We start from the raw sequence: 20827 nt of genomic DNA on the forward strand, positions 1-20827 counted from the left end.
GCAGCTTCACGCAGGGCTAGGCCCCCTAGTGGAGGGGCTGCAGAGTGTGGACTCTGAAGGGAGGGGCCAGGGTTCAAAGCCACCTCTCAGAGCCTTAGTGTGCACTTTCATAATAATAGGCACCCACTCCATGACCAGTTACTGTCAAATTGATGCCAACTCATGGCAGTGCCACTGTGCCAGAGCTGAACTGAGCTCTACAGTGTTCCAGTGGCCTTTCATCCCAGGCATCTCTGGTGGGGATTGGGGCGGAAATTCCAATGACCAACTTGGCGGTTATCAAGTGAATCTGTTAATTGGTTGTACTAGTCAGAGACTGCACTCCCTAGAGTTCTTATAAGTACTGAGCAAACAGAGGGACTAGCTTTTATCCATTTCTTCCTCATCATTACCTGTTTTATGAATTAAAAGATGGACTGGGAGTCAGGGAACTGTGGGGCAAATGATGACACCTGTCCAGGCATTGATGGGAGCCCTGGTGGCGGAGGGTGCTAAGCACATGGTCAGCAGCTCAAAACCACCAGCTGTTCCTTGGGAGCTCCTACAAAGAGTTACAGCCTCAGAGACACCCAGGGGACAATTCTGCCCTCTTTATAGGGCCATTGTGGGTCAGAATGGACTTGCTGGCAGCGAGTGGTTGCCCTTTCCTTATGTAGACAATGAGTTGCTAGCCGCATGGTTGGTGGCGTAAAACCACCAGCCATTCCTTGGGAGAGAGAGAAGGCTGCCTGCTCCTGTCAAGATTCCTCGTCTCGGAAACTCTAAGAAGCAGTTCTGTTCCACCCCATAGGAATGATACAGAGTTGGCTTCGCCTCAACAGCAGTGGGTTTGAGTTTTATCTCATGGGGTTAACAGTGAAGATAGTATCATACCCGGCATAGCGCTGGCTGTTGTCATCCACATCATTTTCCCTCTAATATTGACATCCAGTTCACTGTCATCAGCCAATTTTGACTTAGGAACCCAATAGGGCAGAGTATAACTGCCCTTTGGGTTTCCGAGGCGGTAAATCCTTATGGGAGCAGAGAGCCTCCATCTCTCCAGGGCTGGTAGGTTAGAACCGGTGGCCTCGTGGTTAACATTAGTATATATTCAGTTTATAATACTGTATAACATAATGACACATAGGAGCCCTGGTGGCTTAGTGGGTTACATTTTGGGCTGCTGACTGCAAGGTCAGTAGTTCAAGACTGCCAGCCACTCCAGGGGAGAAAGAGGAGGCTTTCTAATCCCACGGCGATTTCTAGTCTCAGAAACCCCCAGGCACAGCATGACTCTGCCACGGAGGGGGGCGGGGCGGTAGGGGTGGGTGGGGGTGGTGGCTCGGAGTTGGAATCAGCTCTGTGGCGGAGTGTGTTTTATTGTTTGTTATAGGACAGATACTGTTTTTAAAATGTAAGGGTTGTGGCCCTCCCCATTCCCCCATCTCCCTGATAGCTACCAAAGTAAAACCAGAATTTAGATAGCTGCTGCCCTGACCTTAGGTTTGTAGGTTGTTCTCAGTTTTTCTCGCTGGGAGCTTACCTTGACGTGGCTGCCTTTCCTGCGTCTCCTTCCTGTGGTCTGAGTGTCAGAGCCAGGGCTTCTGGTGCCCAACCAGGGTCCCTTCCTTGCGCTGATGGCTCGGTGTTTCTTGCTGCAGATTTGCTTTGAGGGGCAGTGCAGGAACACCTCCTTCTTTGAAACCGAAGGCTGCGGGAAGAAGTGCAATGGTCATGGGGTAGGTGCGGCCAGATGGCTCCTCTCGGCTGGTGTCCGTGGAGAAGGCCCAGGGAGTGGGTGGGGACTCTCAGAAGTGCGAGACTCTGCTGACCTCGACCTTGCCCTCTCCTTGCTCTAGGTCTGCAACAACAACCAGAACTGCCACTGTTTTCCTGGCTGGTCCCCGCCCTTCTGCGACACCCCAGGCGTCGGGGGGAGCATCGACAGTGGGCCCATGCCCCCCAAGGGTGAGTGCTGGCCTGCTGTGGAGTGCCTATGCTAAGGCTGGGTTCCTGTCCTGATGATGGAAACCAAGGAACAGAGAAGCAGAGTGAGCGGGAGGGAGGACTGGGGACTCCGAGGCAGCAGCCTGGAGTGCGTGTTCTGAGCTCAACCGCTCTCCCGCCCTTCCCTCTGGGGTGGGGGGGCGGGGGGAGCAGGGAGCCTGTGGGTAGAGGGAGAGACAGGAGAACCTGTGGGACATTGGGAAAGCCCGTCCCTTTGGGGGAGTGTCCTCTGAGTCTTCAAACTCATCATGAATCTGGGCACATTGTGGTGACTTGGGTTCCCTGGAGTGAGGATATAGGTTCAGAAGAAAAGGTTCAGAGCTTTTTAATGGAAATCTCAGAGGTTCCAGCCCATGATTTCATATATACATATGTATTAATAGTAGCAAAAAACATTTAATAAATATAAACTGTTTCTAGGAATAACCACCTCTCCTACACATCGACATATAAGGCAGGTCAAAGTAGTGTTTCATTGGGAGAAATCTCATTTTTATTCTTAAGTTTGCAGTTTGAGAGCAGTTAGGTGGTTGTGATGACGAAGGTAGAAATGTGGGTTGCCTGCCAGCAGTTCTAGCTGGAGAGCTGTGTTATGTGTATGTGCTGAAAATGAGTGGCAGCCGATACCAGAGTTTGCCTCGACAGGCATCCTCTTCAGTGAGGGGGACTGGAGAAGTGAGGTTCGTGGTTCTGTACAAAGCAAGCCACTTTGGCCATTGATGCCCGGACTACTGGTTTCCCACTGGTCCCTACTGTGTGTGTGTCTTGCTAATGTTTTGAAGTTAAAAATAAGCAATACAAATTCAATGCAAATCAAGTCTCCGCAGAGGAATCAGGGACGTCTTGTTTGAGCTCCATTGTTCTGGCTTGGAGAGTGTCTGAATCTCTCATCCAGGGGAGTTTCTGACCTCATTTTGGGTTTTTCCCGGTAGGTGTTGGCTCTGTGGTAGCGGGAGTGTTGGCAGCCAGCTTAGTGCTGGTGTTCCTGATCCTGATGTACTGCTGCTGCAAACAGAAAAACAAGCTGGGGCAACTCAAGCTGTCAGCCCTGCCATTCAAGTTGAGACAACACTTCAGGTAGGCAGAATATTGTGAAGGGCTCAGGGCCACTGGTGGGCCATAAAGCTCTCTGTGATGGACTCCAAGTTTGCTGCATGTGGGTCTCATGCAGGGAAGGCGAACGGAAGGTGTGCACTGCCTCTCCTTTCTGCCATGCTTCAGGTTTGGGGCAGGAGCCCTGCTGGTGGGGTCGGTGAAGCACTGGGTTGCCGACCTCAAGCGCAGCACTGCAGCAGGTTCTCTGCAGGAGAAAGATGAGGCTGTCTGCTCCCATAAATATTTACAGTCTAGAAAACCTAAGGAGGGCCGTTCTGACTCGTAGTGACCTTCTAGCACACGATAGAACTGCCCCTTTGCATTTCTGAGACCGGAGCTCTGTAGGGGTGTAGAAAGCCTCATCTTCTCCCTTACAGCAGCTCGTGGTTTTGAACTGCTGGTCTTGCGATTAGCAGCTCAGTGTGTAACCCACTACACCACGGGACCTGGTGACTTCAGAATGCCTCTCAGCCGAATACTTCCAGCTACTTCAAGATGGCATTCGATGAATCTCTTTGCCGTCCGTTACCTATTTGCTCCCAATTTTCAAGATCCTGGGAAACCAGGGCAGCCTGCCATGTTGTCCAATTTAGTTCACAATGGTGGGTGGACCTCACTGTGGAGAAAGTGTAACCTAAAAAAACCGCGCTCATTTCTTTGGCTATTAAGGCTGGGTACTCTCCAAATCTCCCGTGACCCTTGTTTTGGAGAGAAGCTTAAACCCTAGGCCTTTGGGGACTTACTCCTGAGTGGCCTGAGTGACGGCTGTCTCGGTGGTATTGATGGTTGGTATATCCTGAGAAGAGAAGGTCTTAACTGGTGGAGAGAAAGTGCTGCAACAGCTCTGCTGTGCTTGGGCCAGCTCTCCTCTCTGGGAGTCCTCAATTGGCCAGACTCAGGTCTCCATACCTAAGAAGCTGGGTGTCGAGGAGACCAATTCCCATCCCTTGTAGAATTGGGCAGTGACATTTGCTGGGGACAAATCCAGCTGCTTGTTGCTAGACTCGGATCAGAATGAACTCGGCTACCAACACTTTGTAAATATCCTCCACTTCCTCCCCACACCCCCAATTCTTATTTCTAGTTGCCCCTTCAGGGTGTCTCAGAGCAGCGGAAGTGGTCATGCCAACCCAACCTTCAAGTTGCAGACCCCCCAGAGTAAGCGAAAGGTAAGGTCCGTGCCCCGTGGCACTTGGTTCCCTGTCCCTTGGCCCCCAGGGTCTGCGGGGTTTTCCTCAAAGCCCTTGTTACGCTCTCGGATTGGTAACCACAGCCATTTTACAGGAGCGGAAACTGTCCCTTGGTTCTGATATCTCTTAGTGACTTTGAAGGTTGGTCTGACCTTGGAAATATTGTAGGAATTTAACAGGCCATCCTGCCCTCTGAGCACCCTGGTCACCTGAAGGGTGGGGGGGAAGCCCTGATTTTTTAAGTACATTGAGGAACTCTGTTTTGGTTGTTCCTTGTCTTATGCATACAGGTGACCTACACCCCTGAGACCCCGAGGCAAGCCCTCCAGCCTCCTCCGCGGCCTCCTCCAGACTACCTGCTGGGGGGGTCCCCCCCTGCATCCCTGCCGGCATACCTCAGCAAGACTGTTAGAAACAGCCCAGGAGCCAGGCCTCAAATCGAGAGGAAGGAGTCATCTCGGAGGCTTCCCCCGAGCCGGCCAGCACCTCCCGCACCCAATCACATCCTCTCCCAGGTACGGGCTCTCAGTGGTGTGACTGTGAAGGGCACTGGCAGAAGGGAATACGCTGGCTGGGAAAACGAAACTTGCCTTTCCTTCATTCTGGTGGATCTAAGGGCACACAGAGCCATGGCCATGGAGGTACATGTGTGCACACACACACACACACACACACACACACAGCACTCTCTTCCAAACCTTGGGGTATCTCTCCCTGCTTGGCCTGTTTTAGGACAAGCTGTTACCCACCTTCTACCTCTAAGGAGTTTGCAGTTCCCTGTGTTCTCCACTTTTCCCTCTTGGTCGTTGCTTACCCACCTTCTACCTCTAAGGAGTTTGCAGTTCCCTGTGTTCTCCACTTTTCCCTCTTGGTCGTTGCTAATGCGGCTGCTGCATGTGCCTGAGACACCCCTCCCCTCTGCAGGGCCTGCTCCTGTTCATCCTCATGTCCCTTCCTTCAAGGAGCCATCTGTGACCCCCAAGCCTGAGTTTGGCATCCCTACACTTTCACTATGAACCTTTGTGGCACAGTGGGTGGAGTGTTGGGCCCATCCCTGCCAAAGGCAATTGGCTCAAATCCATCAAACATTCAGCAGGACGGCTCTCTGCTCTGGTAAATCTCCCAGAAGTCCTAGCAGCAGTTCGATCCTGCATGATTTGGAATAAACTTGATGGCAGTGGGGGGGTTATGCTGCAGAGAAGACACCAGCGGCACTTGCTGGTCTCCACGAATTCAAAAGTCTTCCTGAGGGAGGCGCCCTTGCTGCTCTGTTCTTCTGAGGATGTGTGAGGGAGGCCCAGGCTGCACCCCCACCTCTCTGCTCACTGGTGGCAGAGCCACCCTGCCCAGCAGCCTGCTCACTCAACAAACATGTGCTCTGCCAGCGCCACCTGTACCCTCTGGTGGGCAGTCCCCCAAGGCAGACACAGGTGTTTCCAGGGGTGACTAGGTGGGGACCTTCCTGAGTCGAACCTGGGTGTTTGGGTTGGGCCCCTCAGAGTCCTTGTGGGGTTGCTCTTTTTGGACTTGGTTCCCAGGTCCTCCTGGTTTCTAGCTGGCTTGGATTCTAAGCACTGAGGGTGTGGTTCCCTGGGTCCGCGCATCTGGGGCTGGGTAGCTGGGGAAACTCAACGAGGAAAGAGAGCAGAATGACTGAGTGAGAAGCAAGGGAGGGAGAAAGGAAAAAGAGGAGGGAGGAGGAGGAAGAGAGAAGAGGAGATGGAGAGGGATGGGAGGAAGCAAGGGTGCAGGAGGGTCACAGGTGCAGCAGGAGGGAGAATGCCAGAGTGGGGGAGGGAAGTTGTCTGCTCAGATCCTGATTCCTAAAAAAACAACACATTGGAGGCTTATTCAAAGAATGGATGGCAGTGAGTTTGGTTTGCTTCTGGTTAGATCAGTGGTTCTCAACCTTCCTAATGCCACGAACCTTTCATACAGTTCCTCATGTTGTGGTGACCCCCCACCAACCATAAAATTATTTTCGTTGCTACTTCATCACTGTCATTTTGCTACTGTTATGAATCAGGCGACCCCTGTGAAAGGGTCGTTTGACCCCCAAAGGGGTCGAGACCCACAGGTTGAGAACCACTGGGTTAGATGGTTCAAAAGGTTAATACATTTCACTACTAACTAGTAGGTTGGAGGTTTTAGTCTATCCAGAGGCACATAGGAAGAAAGGCCTGGCAGTCTGCCTCCAGAAAACCAGCTGCTAAAAACTCTATGGAGCACACAACGCTGCTTGGACACCCTGGTGTTGCCATGAATTGGCGTTGACTCCATGGCACTGGGTTGGAGAGGCCATAAAAACTGGGTTGTCAAGAAGTGGCTCTGGTATCTGACTGCAATCCGAATGGTGGAGGGGATGGAGGGCAGCTCCCTGAGGAAGGGAGTCCTGGGGTGGGCAAGGGCGCTTCTGTGGAGAACGGTGCCTGTGTGGTCCCTGGTCAGATGAGACAGGGCTGTGCTAGGACACTGCTTTGGGGGGGGGGGGGGGGGGGGCCCTCACAGGCTGCTTAGGCACCAGGGCCCCGATGACACCCCTGTCCCGATTGCTCGTTTCGCTCGTCAGCAGCGGAGGGAGCACAGAATCTCCAGCTGCACTCCGACATCTGCGCCCAGCTGCTGCTCCCCCAGAACGCCTCTGTCCTGCCTCTGATCCCGCTGATTTGGAGGCTGTCCTGAACTGCCCTGCAGGGAGAGGATGGAGCTACACAACAGTGCTTTTGTCACAGGAGTTGCTGCTCTGCTCTGTGCCTTGGCGTCTGCATTCAGTTTCTGAAGGCCCAGAAGCTTCTTGTGGAAAATCCTGCTTCTCTGACTCTCCCCTTCCCTCTCTGCAGACTTGCTTGTTAGACCTTCTTATTATGCTCATTAGTGACCTGCTTGGAAAGGAGAACAAGATCAAGGGCAGCAGGCATTGGAGCTCCCACCTGAGGGATTGTCTTTGTGCCCAAACCCAACCAGTTTGTGGATTTATGGGGAGTACCGTCCATTCTGTCCTACCTCATTGTTGTTTTTTTTTTTTAGTCATCCACAAAAAGAAAAGCATTTGCATTCTATGAAATCTAGCTAGCTCAGAAACCCATCCGTCTGTCTGTCTGTAATGCTAATCTCAATACTAATTTGCATGATGGTGTAGTGGTTATGAGTTGGGGTGCTAACTGCAAGATCAGCAGTTTGAAGCCATCAGCCATTCCACGAGAGAAAGGGCTTCCTACTCCTGTAGGGAGTTAGAGTCGACCCACAGGGTCAGTTCTGCCCTGTCCTATAGGGTTGCTATGAGCCGGCATCGACCCGACAGCTGTGTTTGGATTGCTTGTATCTTGGAGGCTTTGCTGGGGAATCTTAAGATGTACAAGGAGACTGTGTTAGTCTGGGTACTTTAGAGAAACAAATCCACAGAAACTCATGTATAAGAGAGAGTTTTATATAAAGGTTAAGTGTGCATCAAGAAAACATCCCAACCCAGTGCTGTCCAAACCCACAAGTCCAACATTAACCCATTAACCCCTATGTCCAACACCAGTCCACAAAGTCCTCTTCCATCTCACAAAACAGACGCAATGATGCTGACTGCAGGAGGAAAGCCGAGTCAGTGAGTGTGTAAGCATCTCAGCACTGGCAGGGGTCTCCACATGGCTGCTCCAGCACCCAGGGCTGCATTGGGGTAGGTCCATGTGGCTTCTCCTCGGGGATGTCTTGTAGGAAGTGCGCTTTGCCAGCTAAAGCAGGGAACTGGCTAAGTCAGCTGCACCCTGGTCCGACCATCAGAAAGCAAGAGACCCAAGAACTAGAAAGGCGAGGCTGATTGAGCCATTTATCCCTCCGCCCTTCAATTAACCCCACATGTATTTATTGGCCAGGTTGGCACAATAAACTAAGTAACTCAGAGGCCTTCGGAAGAACATGGAAATTGAGATGGAAAGATAATGGAACTTTTGGAAGCTCTATCATATTAGTGACCCGTCCTTAAACAGTTAACTTCATAAATAACTCGGTTTTATAGAATATGGGAAGGAGGGTGTCATTGCAGGGGGTAAAGTGGAGCAGAATGAAAGGGGCTGGGATTGACCCACGTCATGCTGGCAGTGGCTGTCATTGTGAGGAAGGTAGTCCAGGAGGGCTGCGTGGAGAAGGTGACACAGTATGTGAAAGTGGGAAGGTGAGCTCCCTGTTAATTGTGCCTCTCATAGGAGGTCTCTGAGGAGCGGAAATCTGGGTCTTTGGGTTTTATTTGTTTTCTATCTTTGCACAGGTAACACACAAATGCGCTTTTGCTAAAAATTGAATGTTTACCTAGTTGAGCCCCTTCCCACTCATACCCTCTGCCTGTCCCCTCTCCAAAAGTCACTTCAGTTATCAATTTGGTCTTAGCCTTCCTGACATTCTTGTATTCAGTGTGTGTGCACGTGTGTGTTGTGACTTGTTTTACATGAACCGGCCTCCCTCACAGCCTGTGATCCAGCTTGCTCTGTGCACCTAACAACCCATCTTGAACCTTCCTCCAATGTCAATCTACCTTGTTCCTTTTTATATGCTGTCCCACAGTTCCCTGATGTCTCAGTAGGTGGAAAACGTGGATGTTTGTACTACATAGTGCTGTAAGGAACGTCTTCGTATTATTATTTCTGTGCACATGTGCAGAGTCCTCCAGCGTAGACAATAGGAAGTGAAATTATTCAAAGAGTTGTTTCTAATTTGAATAAATCCTGCCAAGTTGCTCTCCCCTCTTCGGAGTATTTAGACACATTTTTTTTTTAGACACATTTTACACACACACACACACACACACATGTTTTAATGGGAACTGATGGGCATCACTGGGTGGATTATGTGCTTGGATGCTAACCCAAAATATGGAGTTAATTAAGTCCACCTAGGGGAGCCTCAGAAGAAAGGCCTGGTGATCTTCCTCCACAAAAGCAGCCATTACAAAGCCTGCAGGAGAACGTGATGTATTGTTTACAACCACAAAATAGGGCAGCTGCTGTGGATTGCTTCTGTATAGCCAAACACCTCCGTTTGGGCTCTTTGGTTGGGAGGATTTGGGTCACATTCTTGAGACATCCCAGTTAACTGACCTAGTCAGTTCAGTGCTTCTGCTCTCCCTCCGGAGTTTCCTGTGGAAGATGATGCCGAGGTGCCTGAGCTCCCATGTGTGGTCACTGTGCGGTGCCTGAGCTCTTAAGAGTGTATAAGGTACTATCCAAGGCGCTAAGACCCCCGGTGGCTGAGTAGTTACTTGATGGGCTGCGAACCACAAGCCAGAAGTTCCAAACGACCAGCCGCTCTGTGGGAGAAAGAAGAGGTCCTCAGAAGCCCACAGGGGTAGTTTTCCCTGTCCTGTAGGGCCACTGTGAGTCAGCACAGACCTGATGGCAATGAACTGATCCACAGCACCAGAACTGGTCTCCGCTTCCCTGCAGCCACAGAGGAAGGAGGGTCGGGGCCTGGCGCTGGGACTGATAGCTTCCGGGAACAACTGCTCCCTTCGCCATGAGACCAGAGGAATTCCCTGGTGCCCAGCTATCATTGCGGAACATTCTGACCAGGGGTTCTGTAGAAGATCCTGATTAGAAGGGGAGAGGGTGCAGAAAAGAAGCCACGGGGCCTGGATGAACTCCTGAGATGTAAACTTGCAAACTTCAATCAAAAAAATATCTCCCAGAGTCTCTTAGAACCAAACCATAGTTTGGCTTAAGCAGTTTACAGATGTCCTTGTTGGGCATTATGCCCTTTTAAGAATGACCTTTGGGGATCGACGTGACAGCCCATCCACTGCAGTCGATTCCAACTCCTAGCCACTCGAAAGATGGGGTCACAATCCCAGGGGGAGTCATCGACCGAGAGTGAGAATGGTTACGTAACTCGCAAGGAGGTCACTGATGCCACTGAATTATACATGTGGAAACGGGTGAGCTGGGGTCTGTTTTTCTGCGTACATGCTCAGCAACGGCACAAGAAACTTAAAAAAAACAACAATCCTCCTCTGATACACATGGGGTCACCAAGTTTCCCCAGGGACAATTGGTAACAGTATATCATTGGATTTGGCCCTGGTAGACTGAGAACGTTTTGTTTGACATGCCCCTCTGGTCTCTGAGTAAGGCTTGCTGCTTTCTTTTCAGGCTCTCGCTCGACCCCAGCCGCCCCAGAAGGCCCTGCCAGCTAACCCGGTGCCAGGCCGCAAGGCCTTCCCAAAGCAAGGCGGTACCTCCATTCTGCTACCCTCCACGGCTGACCGTCAGCTGCTCAGGCCGCTGGCAGCACCGCCCCCAAAGGTGAGTCACAGGCTAAAGCTCGCTGCTTCCCAGGGACTCGGTGCGGGAAGTATGGGTTTCAGGACACAAAAGATGAGCAATGAAGCGTGGCGTTACCCATTGGCTTGCCCTTAAATGAGTCCAAGCGTTTCTGGTTTCATGAGGAGTCTAAGCTCTAGAGACAGACATCTGGGGCTTCCAACCCCAGCCCGCACGTGACCAGCGGAGGGACCCCAAGCTAATCACTCTAGAGCAGGGGTCCTCAAACTTTTTAAACAGGGGGCCAGTTCACTGTCCCTCAGACCCGTTGGAGGGCCGGACTATAGTTTTTTTAAAAAAACTATGAACAAATTCCTATGCACACTGGACATACCTTATTCTGAAGTGAAAAAGCAAATGGGGCAAAAACACCGGGTGGGTTGGATACATGTTCTCCTTGGGCCACATGTGGCCCACGGGCCGTAGTTTGAGGACCCTGCCCCAAAGTCTCCTCAACTGTACAAACGCCATAAGGGACAGCAGTAACCAGCCTCCTGAGGTTGCTTTGAAGGCAGAGCAAATGGCCACTCTTCGTACTTCTCTGTGACTGGCTTCTTGTCAGGCTGCCAGTCCTGCGAGGAGGGTAGAAAGGGGATGCGGTGAGGAAACTGGTTGACCGACCTGTCTTACCATCAGGCCCCAGGAAATAACTGTGGCAGGAGGGAGGCAGGAGTCTTCTGCTCCTGATAGGGCACCACTGCCTCTCACTGAAGACCTGCCACAGGGACCGTCCGTCTCTCTTCGGGACGAGTGTGTCCATCTATCCTCCCAACCCCCTGAAAGCATGGGCTCAGCTCTTCACGGAGCCCAAGTGCATTGACTGATGTTTCTCTCCCCCACCCCCTTCTTTCTGCAGTTTCCTGAATACAGGTCACAGATGGTCGGGGGAATGACTCGCTCCAAAGTCTAGACCTGGGCAGGGGCTTTCCCCCTTCTCTTGAGCAGTCCCCAGGGCCCATGGCATCTGGAAGAAGCCTGTCCAGCGTCCCTGCTCTCCTCCTCCCTCCTCCTGGAACCACCCCTCTCTGAAAATCTCCTGGATTCAGCACCTCCCAAAGCCCCGCGGGACCACTGCCGACAGAATCGAAGGGTGGTTTTGTGCAATATACCGTTCCGGGTAGAAAGGGGGACGCACAGGGCAACGAATGGTAGTCTCCCTTCAGCTGTCCCCTCGACCCAGAGGTGATGTGTCCAGGATGTTCCTTGGAGAAACCTGTTCCCATGGGGAGGGCTTCCATGAGAGCTTTCTGTCGCTTCTGGCTTCCTGAAGGTCTCAGGCTGGACACATGTCCACTCCAAGAATGGAGGAAGGGGTCAGAGCAGCCACTGCCAGGGCCCTACTCAGGTCTTGCTGGATGATCTGAGGCAACTGCTTCTGGCTGCACGTGGACAGTCCACTCCCCAAATCCCTACCCCCACCCCCCCTTCCGCCTTCCCTATATCCACACGGGTCACTCTGACTCAGACAGGTACTGTTTGTAAGGCGATGCAGACAGCAGGGGGAGCACCAGGCTTGGGCCTCCTCTGAGCCATAATGCCAAAGGTCGCGACTGTAATTCTCGTTGGCTCTGTGATTTACTTCCATATCAAGTGCTCCGTGCTTTTGATTTCTTCCTTGTTCGCTAGACCGCTCTGATGTGCGCTGCTTTAGGGAAGGGACCCTCAGCCATCCTAACTTACCGGTGGCCTGGTGCTGGTGACCTCAAAGGGTCCTGCCTCAAGGCTTGGCCACCTGGATGTCCTGCGTTGGATCCTGAGATGATTTGACCTGCCTAGACTGAAGCATGGAGTTAGAGCTTTCTTCTTCCTTGTGTCTTGTGACCTCAGTGGGTATGGGTCTTTCTCCCTACTCTTGAGCCTAACTCTAGGCAGAGCCCACCAAGAAAGACAGCGGTGTAGTAAAGAGAGCAGATGTCCTAGGAACCCCACCTATGAGAAGTCTCCCTGGTGGTCTGTTCACTGCCTGGAGGAGGGACTGGTGCCTGGGAGGAGAGAGCAGAAGGCAAGGGGTTGGGGGCGTTGGGGAGTCCTGAGGAGAAAAAACAGGAGTCAACATGGCCTCTGTCTTTTCTAACAGAGCCTGACAAGGACTACCTCCTGCCCCCGCCCTTTCTCCCTTTCCCTCTTCCTTCTTCCCACTGTGAAATGAGCCTCACAGACAGGTCAGTGGAGCCGGGAAGGAAGGTGGGTGTGTTGTAGGGGTTCTGCTGGGTAGAACAATTTCCACAAAGTAGCTGGGGGTGACATTCCTTCACTGAGCAACTCTTCCCTTCTCCAACGGGGCTGAGGGCAGCTGCCTGAGAGCGTTCAGGAAACTCTTCACTTGCACGGAGTTAGGCAACTCCTTGCTCTGGGGAACGTCAGCGCAGGGGAGAAATTGAGCCTTCAGCTCCCTGGGCCCCACCCCTGGGCCTCTTTACCATTCTCTGTGTACAAGCGGTGCTTCTTCGGGTTCTTGTGTTCACAGACAAGTGGGCCTATGAGACATGCCCCTGGGGACACACATGAGGTACATGAGATAGATACCAGGCAGAGAGTTTCTCTGGAGACTTCCATGTGCTCCTCTCTCCCTGCCAAGGGCTGCGCCCTTCTCTCTGGACCCTACTTGCCCCATCTTTGCTGCCAGATGAAGTCGAGGCACAGCCTCCCATGTAAACAGCCTCCCCAGATGCCTCCAGGCTGGGGCCAAAGGCCTGTGGGTCCTTCTCCCCCTGCTCAGGGATGGCCACTCTGCCGTGAACGGGGAACCACCGCCGTGTGACTGCCAAGCTTTTGAAACCCAAAATCCTCTCTCCCGGAGCCACACAAAAGAGAGACCAGAGTTGGCTTTTTGTTGTCTTCACACACCTTCATTCCATAAAATTGTAATGTGAACTGGAAGATGGTAGGGTTTTTAAAAAATCTTTTTCAGTTTGATTGAGATGGGAATTTTGACATGCAGTTCTACTTGCATGTCGTGTCCCTCCTGGCTTCACCCAGGAAGCTGAGAACGGACAGTGTGGCGATTTTTACATGAGTTTCCTGAGAGGGAGACCAGCTGTTCAATCACACTCCTCCTTTCCCTCTTGTGCCCACCGGGCTTTACTTGACGTGTCAAATAAAACCATTCCGACTTGGTGAAAAGGAGGCTTTATCAGAAAATGTTATGACATGCAGGAGAAAGGGAATATTATAATAGGGGTCGTCAGGGAGGCAGTTGCCATAGGGAGGCCCCTCACATCACAAGATCTGCAAACCTCTCAACGCTCAGGCAGAAAATGGATTTTCGTTCATAGGCAGGTAGCAAGCCTAGAGACAGCTAGAGACAGGGAATTTCTTGTGCTCAGAATTTGGTGAGGGGTGGGATGGTGGTGAGGCGGGTGCTATTGAAGATCGTGTGGAACAATTTCACACAGACACACAGGGGGTCACTATGAGTCAGAATTGACCCAAATGCTATTGACTTTTTAAGGGGTCCCTGGGGCTCTGGAGGTGTTGTGGTTACATGCCTGGCTACTAACTGTAAGGTCGGCAGCTCAAAACCACCAGCCACTCCTCCGGAGAAAGATGGGGCTTTCTACTCCCATAAGCAGTCTCAGAATCTCCCAGAGGCAGCTCTACTCTGTCCCAAAAGGTCGCTGAGAGTCGGCATCCACCCAATGACTATGAGTTGGGTTTTGGTGACTTAGTGTGATATGCGTTGGGCTGCTAACTGCAAGGTCAGCACGTTGAACCCAAGATGAGGCTGTCTGATCCAGTAAAGGGTTACAGCCTCGGGAACCCCAAAGGGCAGCTTTACTCTGTCCCGTGGCCTGGATAGCAGTGAGTGGGTGAGTGAGAGGCAGTGGGTGTTGGGGTTGAGGTTGGGTTTGGGTTGCTGTCCGAAGTCCTCTGCTCTGCAGGGAGGAGGGGAGCTTAACTACAGTTCAGTCTGTTAGCAAGCAGTTTGTGCTGATAGAGATGTTGTAAATCTCTTTAAAAGCTGAAAAAAAAGAGTTTTGTGGGCCAGGGATGTATTCCTTAGGGGTCTTGGAGCCATGTTTCTGAAATGTTGAACTCGAGGAGGATCACCTCTCTCCTGCCCCATCTCTAAGAGTTTCAGCAGAGGCACCTGGCTCCAAGGTACACTGAACTGCTTGCCATGGAGTCTGTCTTACTGTGAACGAGCAACGAACCCTGGTGGTCCAGTACTCTTCCCTCTGCTGCTAACCTGAAAGGTTGCCAGGCTTAAGCCCACCTCGGGGCTCCTCAAGAGGAAGACCTGGTTATCTTTCCGAAAGCTTTAAACCTAGGAAACCCCGGGGGACAGGTCTACCTGGTCACACTGGGCCTGGGAGCAAAAATCAGCTCAGCAGCCCCCAGCGCCACCACAGCAAAGCAAGCGCATCAAAGCACCTCTGCCCAAGTGATGAGCGAGGCCTGGGGGAGCATCCTCCCGACTTCAGTCGTCCCCTCCCCTGTTTCCAGAGCTCCTTGTCCTTTCAGGAGTCCTTTGTGCACGGAAGTCTCCTCCCTTAGGTCTGCATTTTTTTATATTTCAACAGAGAGGGTACATGACTTGTGTTTTTAAATTTTGAGGAGTTCAGTTCTAAAGGCAGTGATTGTGCACATGTGTCTGTGACAGCCCTGCTTGGCACCAGGAAACCGGGGAGGGGGTGTGACAACTGGAAAGGTGCCCCCACCCCTAGGGAAGCCAGGGAGGGAGAGGTCTTGCCGAGCTCAAGCCTATGCCACCCAAGTAACTCCTGTGCCCCCACCCCACGCTGTGCGTACGTCTGTCTGGGATCCAGGGCATTGTGCATTTGTTTTGATCTGGGAGATTCTTCACGGAAAACAGAGCTTCTTCTCTCTTGTCTTATTAATTGTTTACAATGATCTTTTTACATCTATGCAAAATACTTGAATGGGCCATTGTGCCTTCCCCCCGCCTCCCTCAGTTTGTATTTAATTAAAATAAATTGTCATTTGAGATGTTACCTAGTGTGGCTCGCTCTCTCTTTAATGACCCACCATTGAGACTGTTGGACCCTTGAGATGTAGCCTCCTCCTCAGAAGGAAATAATTCCCACTGAGTCCATCTGTCCAGCATCTAAGGACGGATCTTTGGAAGGTGTGCCTGGGTGAGGCACATAGTTCATGTACTCAACTGCTAAGTGAAACGTTGGAGGTTCAAGTCCACCCAGACAAGTTTCAGAAGAAAGACATGGTGTGCAGCCATTGCAAGTCCTACAGCACACAGGTCTACTCTCCCATGGAGGATTGCTCTGAGTCCTCATCAATTTGACCCCACTGGGATGGGGGTTGTTATCAGTGCTGCTGAGATGGGTCTGACTCATAGTGACCCTGTGTACAACAGAATGAAACACCACCTGCTCCTAGGCCATCCTCACAATTGTTCTCAATGTGTGGGTCCTTGCAGCTATCATGCCATCTTCCGGAGGGCCCTCTACCAACTGCCCCTCTACCAATCATGATGCCATTCTCCATGTCTCTCCTGACAGCAGGTCCAAAGTACATAAGAAAAAGTCTTCCCATCCTTGCCTCTAAGGAGCATTCTGGCTGTACTTCTTCCAAGACATATAGTTTTGTCCTTTTAGCAATGGTATTTTCAATATGATTCTCCAGCACTGTAATTCAAATGCACTGATATTTCTTCAACCTTCCTTATTCAATGTCCAACTTTCATATGCATGTGAGGCAATTGAAAATACCATGGCTTGACTCAGGCACACCTTAGTGCTGAAAGTAAACTCCTCACTTTTCAACACTTGAAAGATGTCTTCTGCAGAAAATTTACCCAATGTAACACATCATTTGATCTCAACTGTTGCTTCTGTAAGCATTGATTGTGGATCCTAGCAAGATGAAATTCTTCACAATTTCAATGTCTTCTCCATTTATCTTGATGTCTGTGTTAGTCTTGGTTGACTAGAGAAAAAGATCCATAGACACTCGTGTGTATAAGAAAGAAGCAACAAAGCCTACGTGGAAGAAGCACACCAGTCTGTGTGATGATGAGGTGTTGAAGGGATCAGGTATCAGAGGCATCATCAGAACAAAAAATCATATCATAGTGAATGAGGTGGGGAGTGCGGAGTGGAGACCCAAAGCCCATTTGTGGGCCACTGGACAGAAGGGTCTCGGGGAGGAGATGAGCCAGTTAGGGTGCGATGTAGCAACGATGAAACATACAACTTTCCTCTAGTTCCTAAATGCTTCCCCCCCACCCCACTATCATGATCCCAATTCTCCCTTGCAAGTCTGGCTAGACCAGAGGATGTACACTGGTACAGATAGGAACTGGAAACACAGGGAATCCAGGGCATATGATCCCTTTAGGACCAGTGGTGAGAGTGGCAGTACCGGGAGGGTGGAGGGAAGGTGGGTTGGAAAGGGGAACCAGTTACAAGGATCTATATGTGACCTCCTCTCTGGGGGACGGACAACAGAAAAGTGGGTGAAGGGAGACGTCAGACAGGGCAAGATAAGACAAAATAATAACATAAATTATCAAGGGTTCATGAGGGAGGGGGGAGCGGGGAGGGAGGGGGAAAATGAGCTGATGCCAGGGGTAAGTGCAGAGTAAATGTTTTGAGAATGATGAGGGCAATGAATGTACAAATGTGCTTTACACAATTGATGTATGCATGGATTGTGGTAAGAGTTTTATGAGCCCCCAATAAAATGATTTTAAAAATAGAGCTTTATGTACAAGAGCAGTTGAATATTAAGAAAACATCACATCCCTAGCCAGATCAAGTCCATAAATCTGATATTAGCCTATATGTCCGATACCAATCTATAAATTCCTCTTCAGACTCACGCAACACATGCAATGATGCCACAACAGGAAGATCACAGGCCAGTGGATGGAAAGTCTTGTGGATTCAGTGGTGGTGGAAGTATCTCAGAGCTGTCATGGGTCTCCACATAGCTCCTCCAGTTCCAGGACTCTAGCGTTGCTCCATGTGTCTTGTCATCAGGAAGACAAAGCAGAGAGTCTGTGTGTTCCACCTCCAGTGAGCTGTTTATCTCCATAGCACCACCAGATGAGGTCATCAAGCTGAGATCTGATTGACAGGCTAAACTCCACCCCTTCACTCTTAGGAGTTTCAAGTTGGCACTAGATTATGTAACTACCACAGTGTCTATTGGTCCATGCAAAGTCTTCTTTGCACTGAGTTGGCATTCCCATGGATGGCTGCGATCCTCGGTATTCACCAGTGAGTGCTTCAAGTCCTCACTTTCAAGAAGCAAGTTTCTTTATCTGCGCATCTCAGGTTGTTAATAAGTCTTCCTCCAATCCTGTTGCCATGTTTTCATATAGTCTATCTGCTCTGACTATTTGCTCAGCACATAGATTGAATAAGTATGGCGAGAGGATACAACCCCGCCACACATTTTTTGGTAAGCCATAAGAAAAAACAAAACAAAGCCCATCATTCCAGTGACACTGAGACTGGAGTGGATGCGTCCCTTAGGCTCTCCAAGCCTGTGAACTTCATCAGAGCAGGTGGCCGTATCTCTCTCTTACGGAGGGGCTGGTGCGTTCGAATCACCAATCTTTCAGCAGCTCAGTGGCTAAGCACTAGGCACGGGATTCTCTGAAGCCCTAGCAAAGCCCCATGACTTTTCCAGCACCAGTAGAGGGGGCTGTTTCTCTTTGTACCTGAACACAGGTGGGTCCTCATTTAATTGGACCTTAGCTCTTCAAAGGCACAGTGATCATGACAACTACCAATGAGTTTTCTAACCCTACACGATTGGGTTGACCAGCAATCTGATACCCTCTGTTCACTTTCTCCTCTTTATGGTGGGGACCATGGACCTGTGCTATAAAAAAGAGATTTACTGTTTGGGGGGCTGGGCGCAGGCCAGAGATCACTGAAGTTGCTGACAAAAGAGTCCCTGGGTAATAACACAGCTTTCACTTATTTCGTGCATGCCCGTTAAAAAGCATTCCACCTTGTTATCCTTGTTTGATGCTGTTTTAGGGCACAAAAGAGACCCCCAAACTCAAATATAATTCCAGAAGGACATTTATTAAGTCTTAAGCAAAACAAGATCAAGACACATCATCCAGCTGAGGGGGACCATTAGCATGAGGTCATAATGGCATCCAAACAAATTACAGCCACACTGCTGCTTTAACATGTTGCCGAACACAAAGAAACTGTCACAAATTCATGATTGGCACATAACAGTGACAGGTGGGCCTAGCAGAAATGGGAACGTAACCATGACCAGGGCAGGTGCATTGTGTTAGACACAAGAGCTTACACGACTGGTCCTGGGCCTTCTGACCAAGGCACACAGGGCACAATCAACAGGGCATGAGTCATGATTATGTAGGCCCCTGTCAGGGAATGGACACACCCAGACAAGCCCCTAAAGGAGACTGGCCCTTTCCGGGGATTCAGTGGAGGCTTAATACACAGGAGCACTCCACAAATGGACTACGTTTTCAGTGTCATCCATAGATACCTGCAAATGGGGTGCTTAGAATCTTATTGCAAATACAATGTCCAGCTCAATTCTGAGGTTTGTTTGTTTTTTTAAATGGAATAATATCTAGTATACTAAATACCACAGTACAATATTGTTGCACTGGTTTGCGTGTTTCTGGATGCTATCTCACCGGTATTTCAAATACCTGCCAGATGACCCAAAGCGAACAGGTTGCACCAGAACACCCAGATTAAGAACAGGCTCTGAGAAAGAAATAAGCTGTCTATTTCTGAGCAGTTAGCCAATGAAAACCTTAGAGATACCATCTTAGAATTGTCAGATACCGAAAACCTTATGACCAGAAGCAGAGCATTGTCAGAGAGAGTGCCAGAAGATGAGCCCCTCAGGTCCAAAGGTGGTCCCAATAGGACTGAGGAAGAGCCGTTTTCTCAAAGCAGAGTCGACCAGAATGACACACATGGAGTAAAGTCTGCAGGGGCAAAACCTTCAAGGTCTCCAATTACTGGTGGGTCACAACTCCAAATGTGCAAGACAAAAAGGTGGAGAGCATCAGTTAATGATTAGAACATAGACTGTCTGAAGTGTGAATCTAGGAAAGTTGCAAGTTGTAAAAAATGGAATGGAACATAATACCTAGGATTGACATTCTAGGCATGGTCGTATGTGAGCTGAGATGGACCGTTGTTGGCCATTGCGAATTTTTAAAAAGCGTACTGTTTACAGGAATGACAGATTCAAGAGAAATACTGTCACATTCATCATCAAAACGGACATTTCAATGACTATCTTGAAGTTCCATGCTGGCTGCGATAGGATATCTAGCCCCTCTACAGTCAATACAATTATACCTGTACTTCAAATGTATGCACCAACCACCATAGCCAGCGATGCAGAAATGGAAGGATTCTGCCAACATCTTCAGTCTGAGATGACCAAACACGCAAACAAGATGGATTGATATTGATGGTGATTGGAAAATGCAAGTGGTGGAAACAAAGAAGGAGGAACAGTGGTTGGAAAATATTATCTTGCAATAGAAACTAAGTGGGACATCTCATGACAGAATTTTGCAAGACAAAAACAGCTTGTTCATAGCAAATACCTTTTTTTTTTTTCAATAACAGAAAAGGTGTACTATACACATGGGATTCTCCAGATGGAATACCCAGAAATCAGATTGACTACATCTGTGGGAAGAGGTGATGGAGAAGCTCAATATTAACATCTAAAATCAGACCAGGGGACAGGGATGAAATTGCTCATATAATAGTTCGGGTTGAAGTTGAAGAAAATGAAAACAAATCCACTAGATCTAAAATGTGACCTTGAGAATATTCCACCTGAATTTTGAGAACATCTCAAGAACAGATGTGATACATTGAACACTAGTGACCGAAGACCTGTTGAGCTGCGGGATGGCATCAAGAGCATCATAAATGAAGGAAAAGGTCATTAAAGACAAAAAGACTGGAAAACACTCCTAAAGGCCAACAAACACTCCTTGAACTAACTACAAGCTTTTCTTTCTTTTTCTTTTTTTAAAATTTTAACAGTTTTATTGACATATAATTCATACAATTCAATGGCTTAAATATATTAAGAAATATATATATTTTAAAAAGCTGCATCATCACTTCAATTAATCTTGGAACATTTTCTTCTTTCTTGTACTTAATATTATTATTTTTTAATCATTTTATTAGGGACTCATAGGACTCTTATCACAATCCATATATACATCAGTTGTGTAAAGCACATTTGTACATTCATTGCCCTCGTCATTCTCAAAACATTTCCTCTCCACTT

General features: G+C 49.7%; 1 protein-coding gene across 1 annotated transcript in view; it reads left to right on the forward strand.

Annotated features, from left to right (window-relative positions):
• ADAM19 (ADAM metallopeptidase domain 19) overlaps positions 1-14323 on the forward strand; it is a 111721-nt gene extending 97398 nt beyond the window's left edge. The window contains exons 17-23 of the mRNA XM_045284582.1: positions 1644-1721; positions 1842-1950; positions 2922-3066; positions 4169-4253; positions 4565-4789; positions 10403-10555; positions 11430-14323. Of these exons, the coding sequence (XP_045140517.1) occupies positions 1644-1721; positions 1842-1950; positions 2922-3066; positions 4169-4253; positions 4565-4789; positions 10403-10555; positions 11430-11483 (849 nt within the window). The 3' untranslated portion in view covers positions 11484-14323. The remainder of the gene's footprint in view (positions 1-1643; positions 1722-1841; positions 1951-2921; positions 3067-4168; positions 4254-4564; positions 4790-10402; positions 10556-11429) is intronic.
• Positions 14324-20827: the final 6504 nt, after the last annotated feature.

The sequence above is a fragment of the Echinops telfairi genome, unplaced genomic scaffold (assembly GCF_000313985.2).
Source record: "Echinops telfairi isolate 266 unplaced genomic scaffold, ASM31398v2 ScPeMD7_7469;HRSCAF=8507_0, whole genome shotgun sequence".
Taxonomy (NCBI): Eukaryota; Metazoa; Chordata; class Mammalia; order Afrosoricida; family Tenrecidae; genus Echinops; species Echinops telfairi.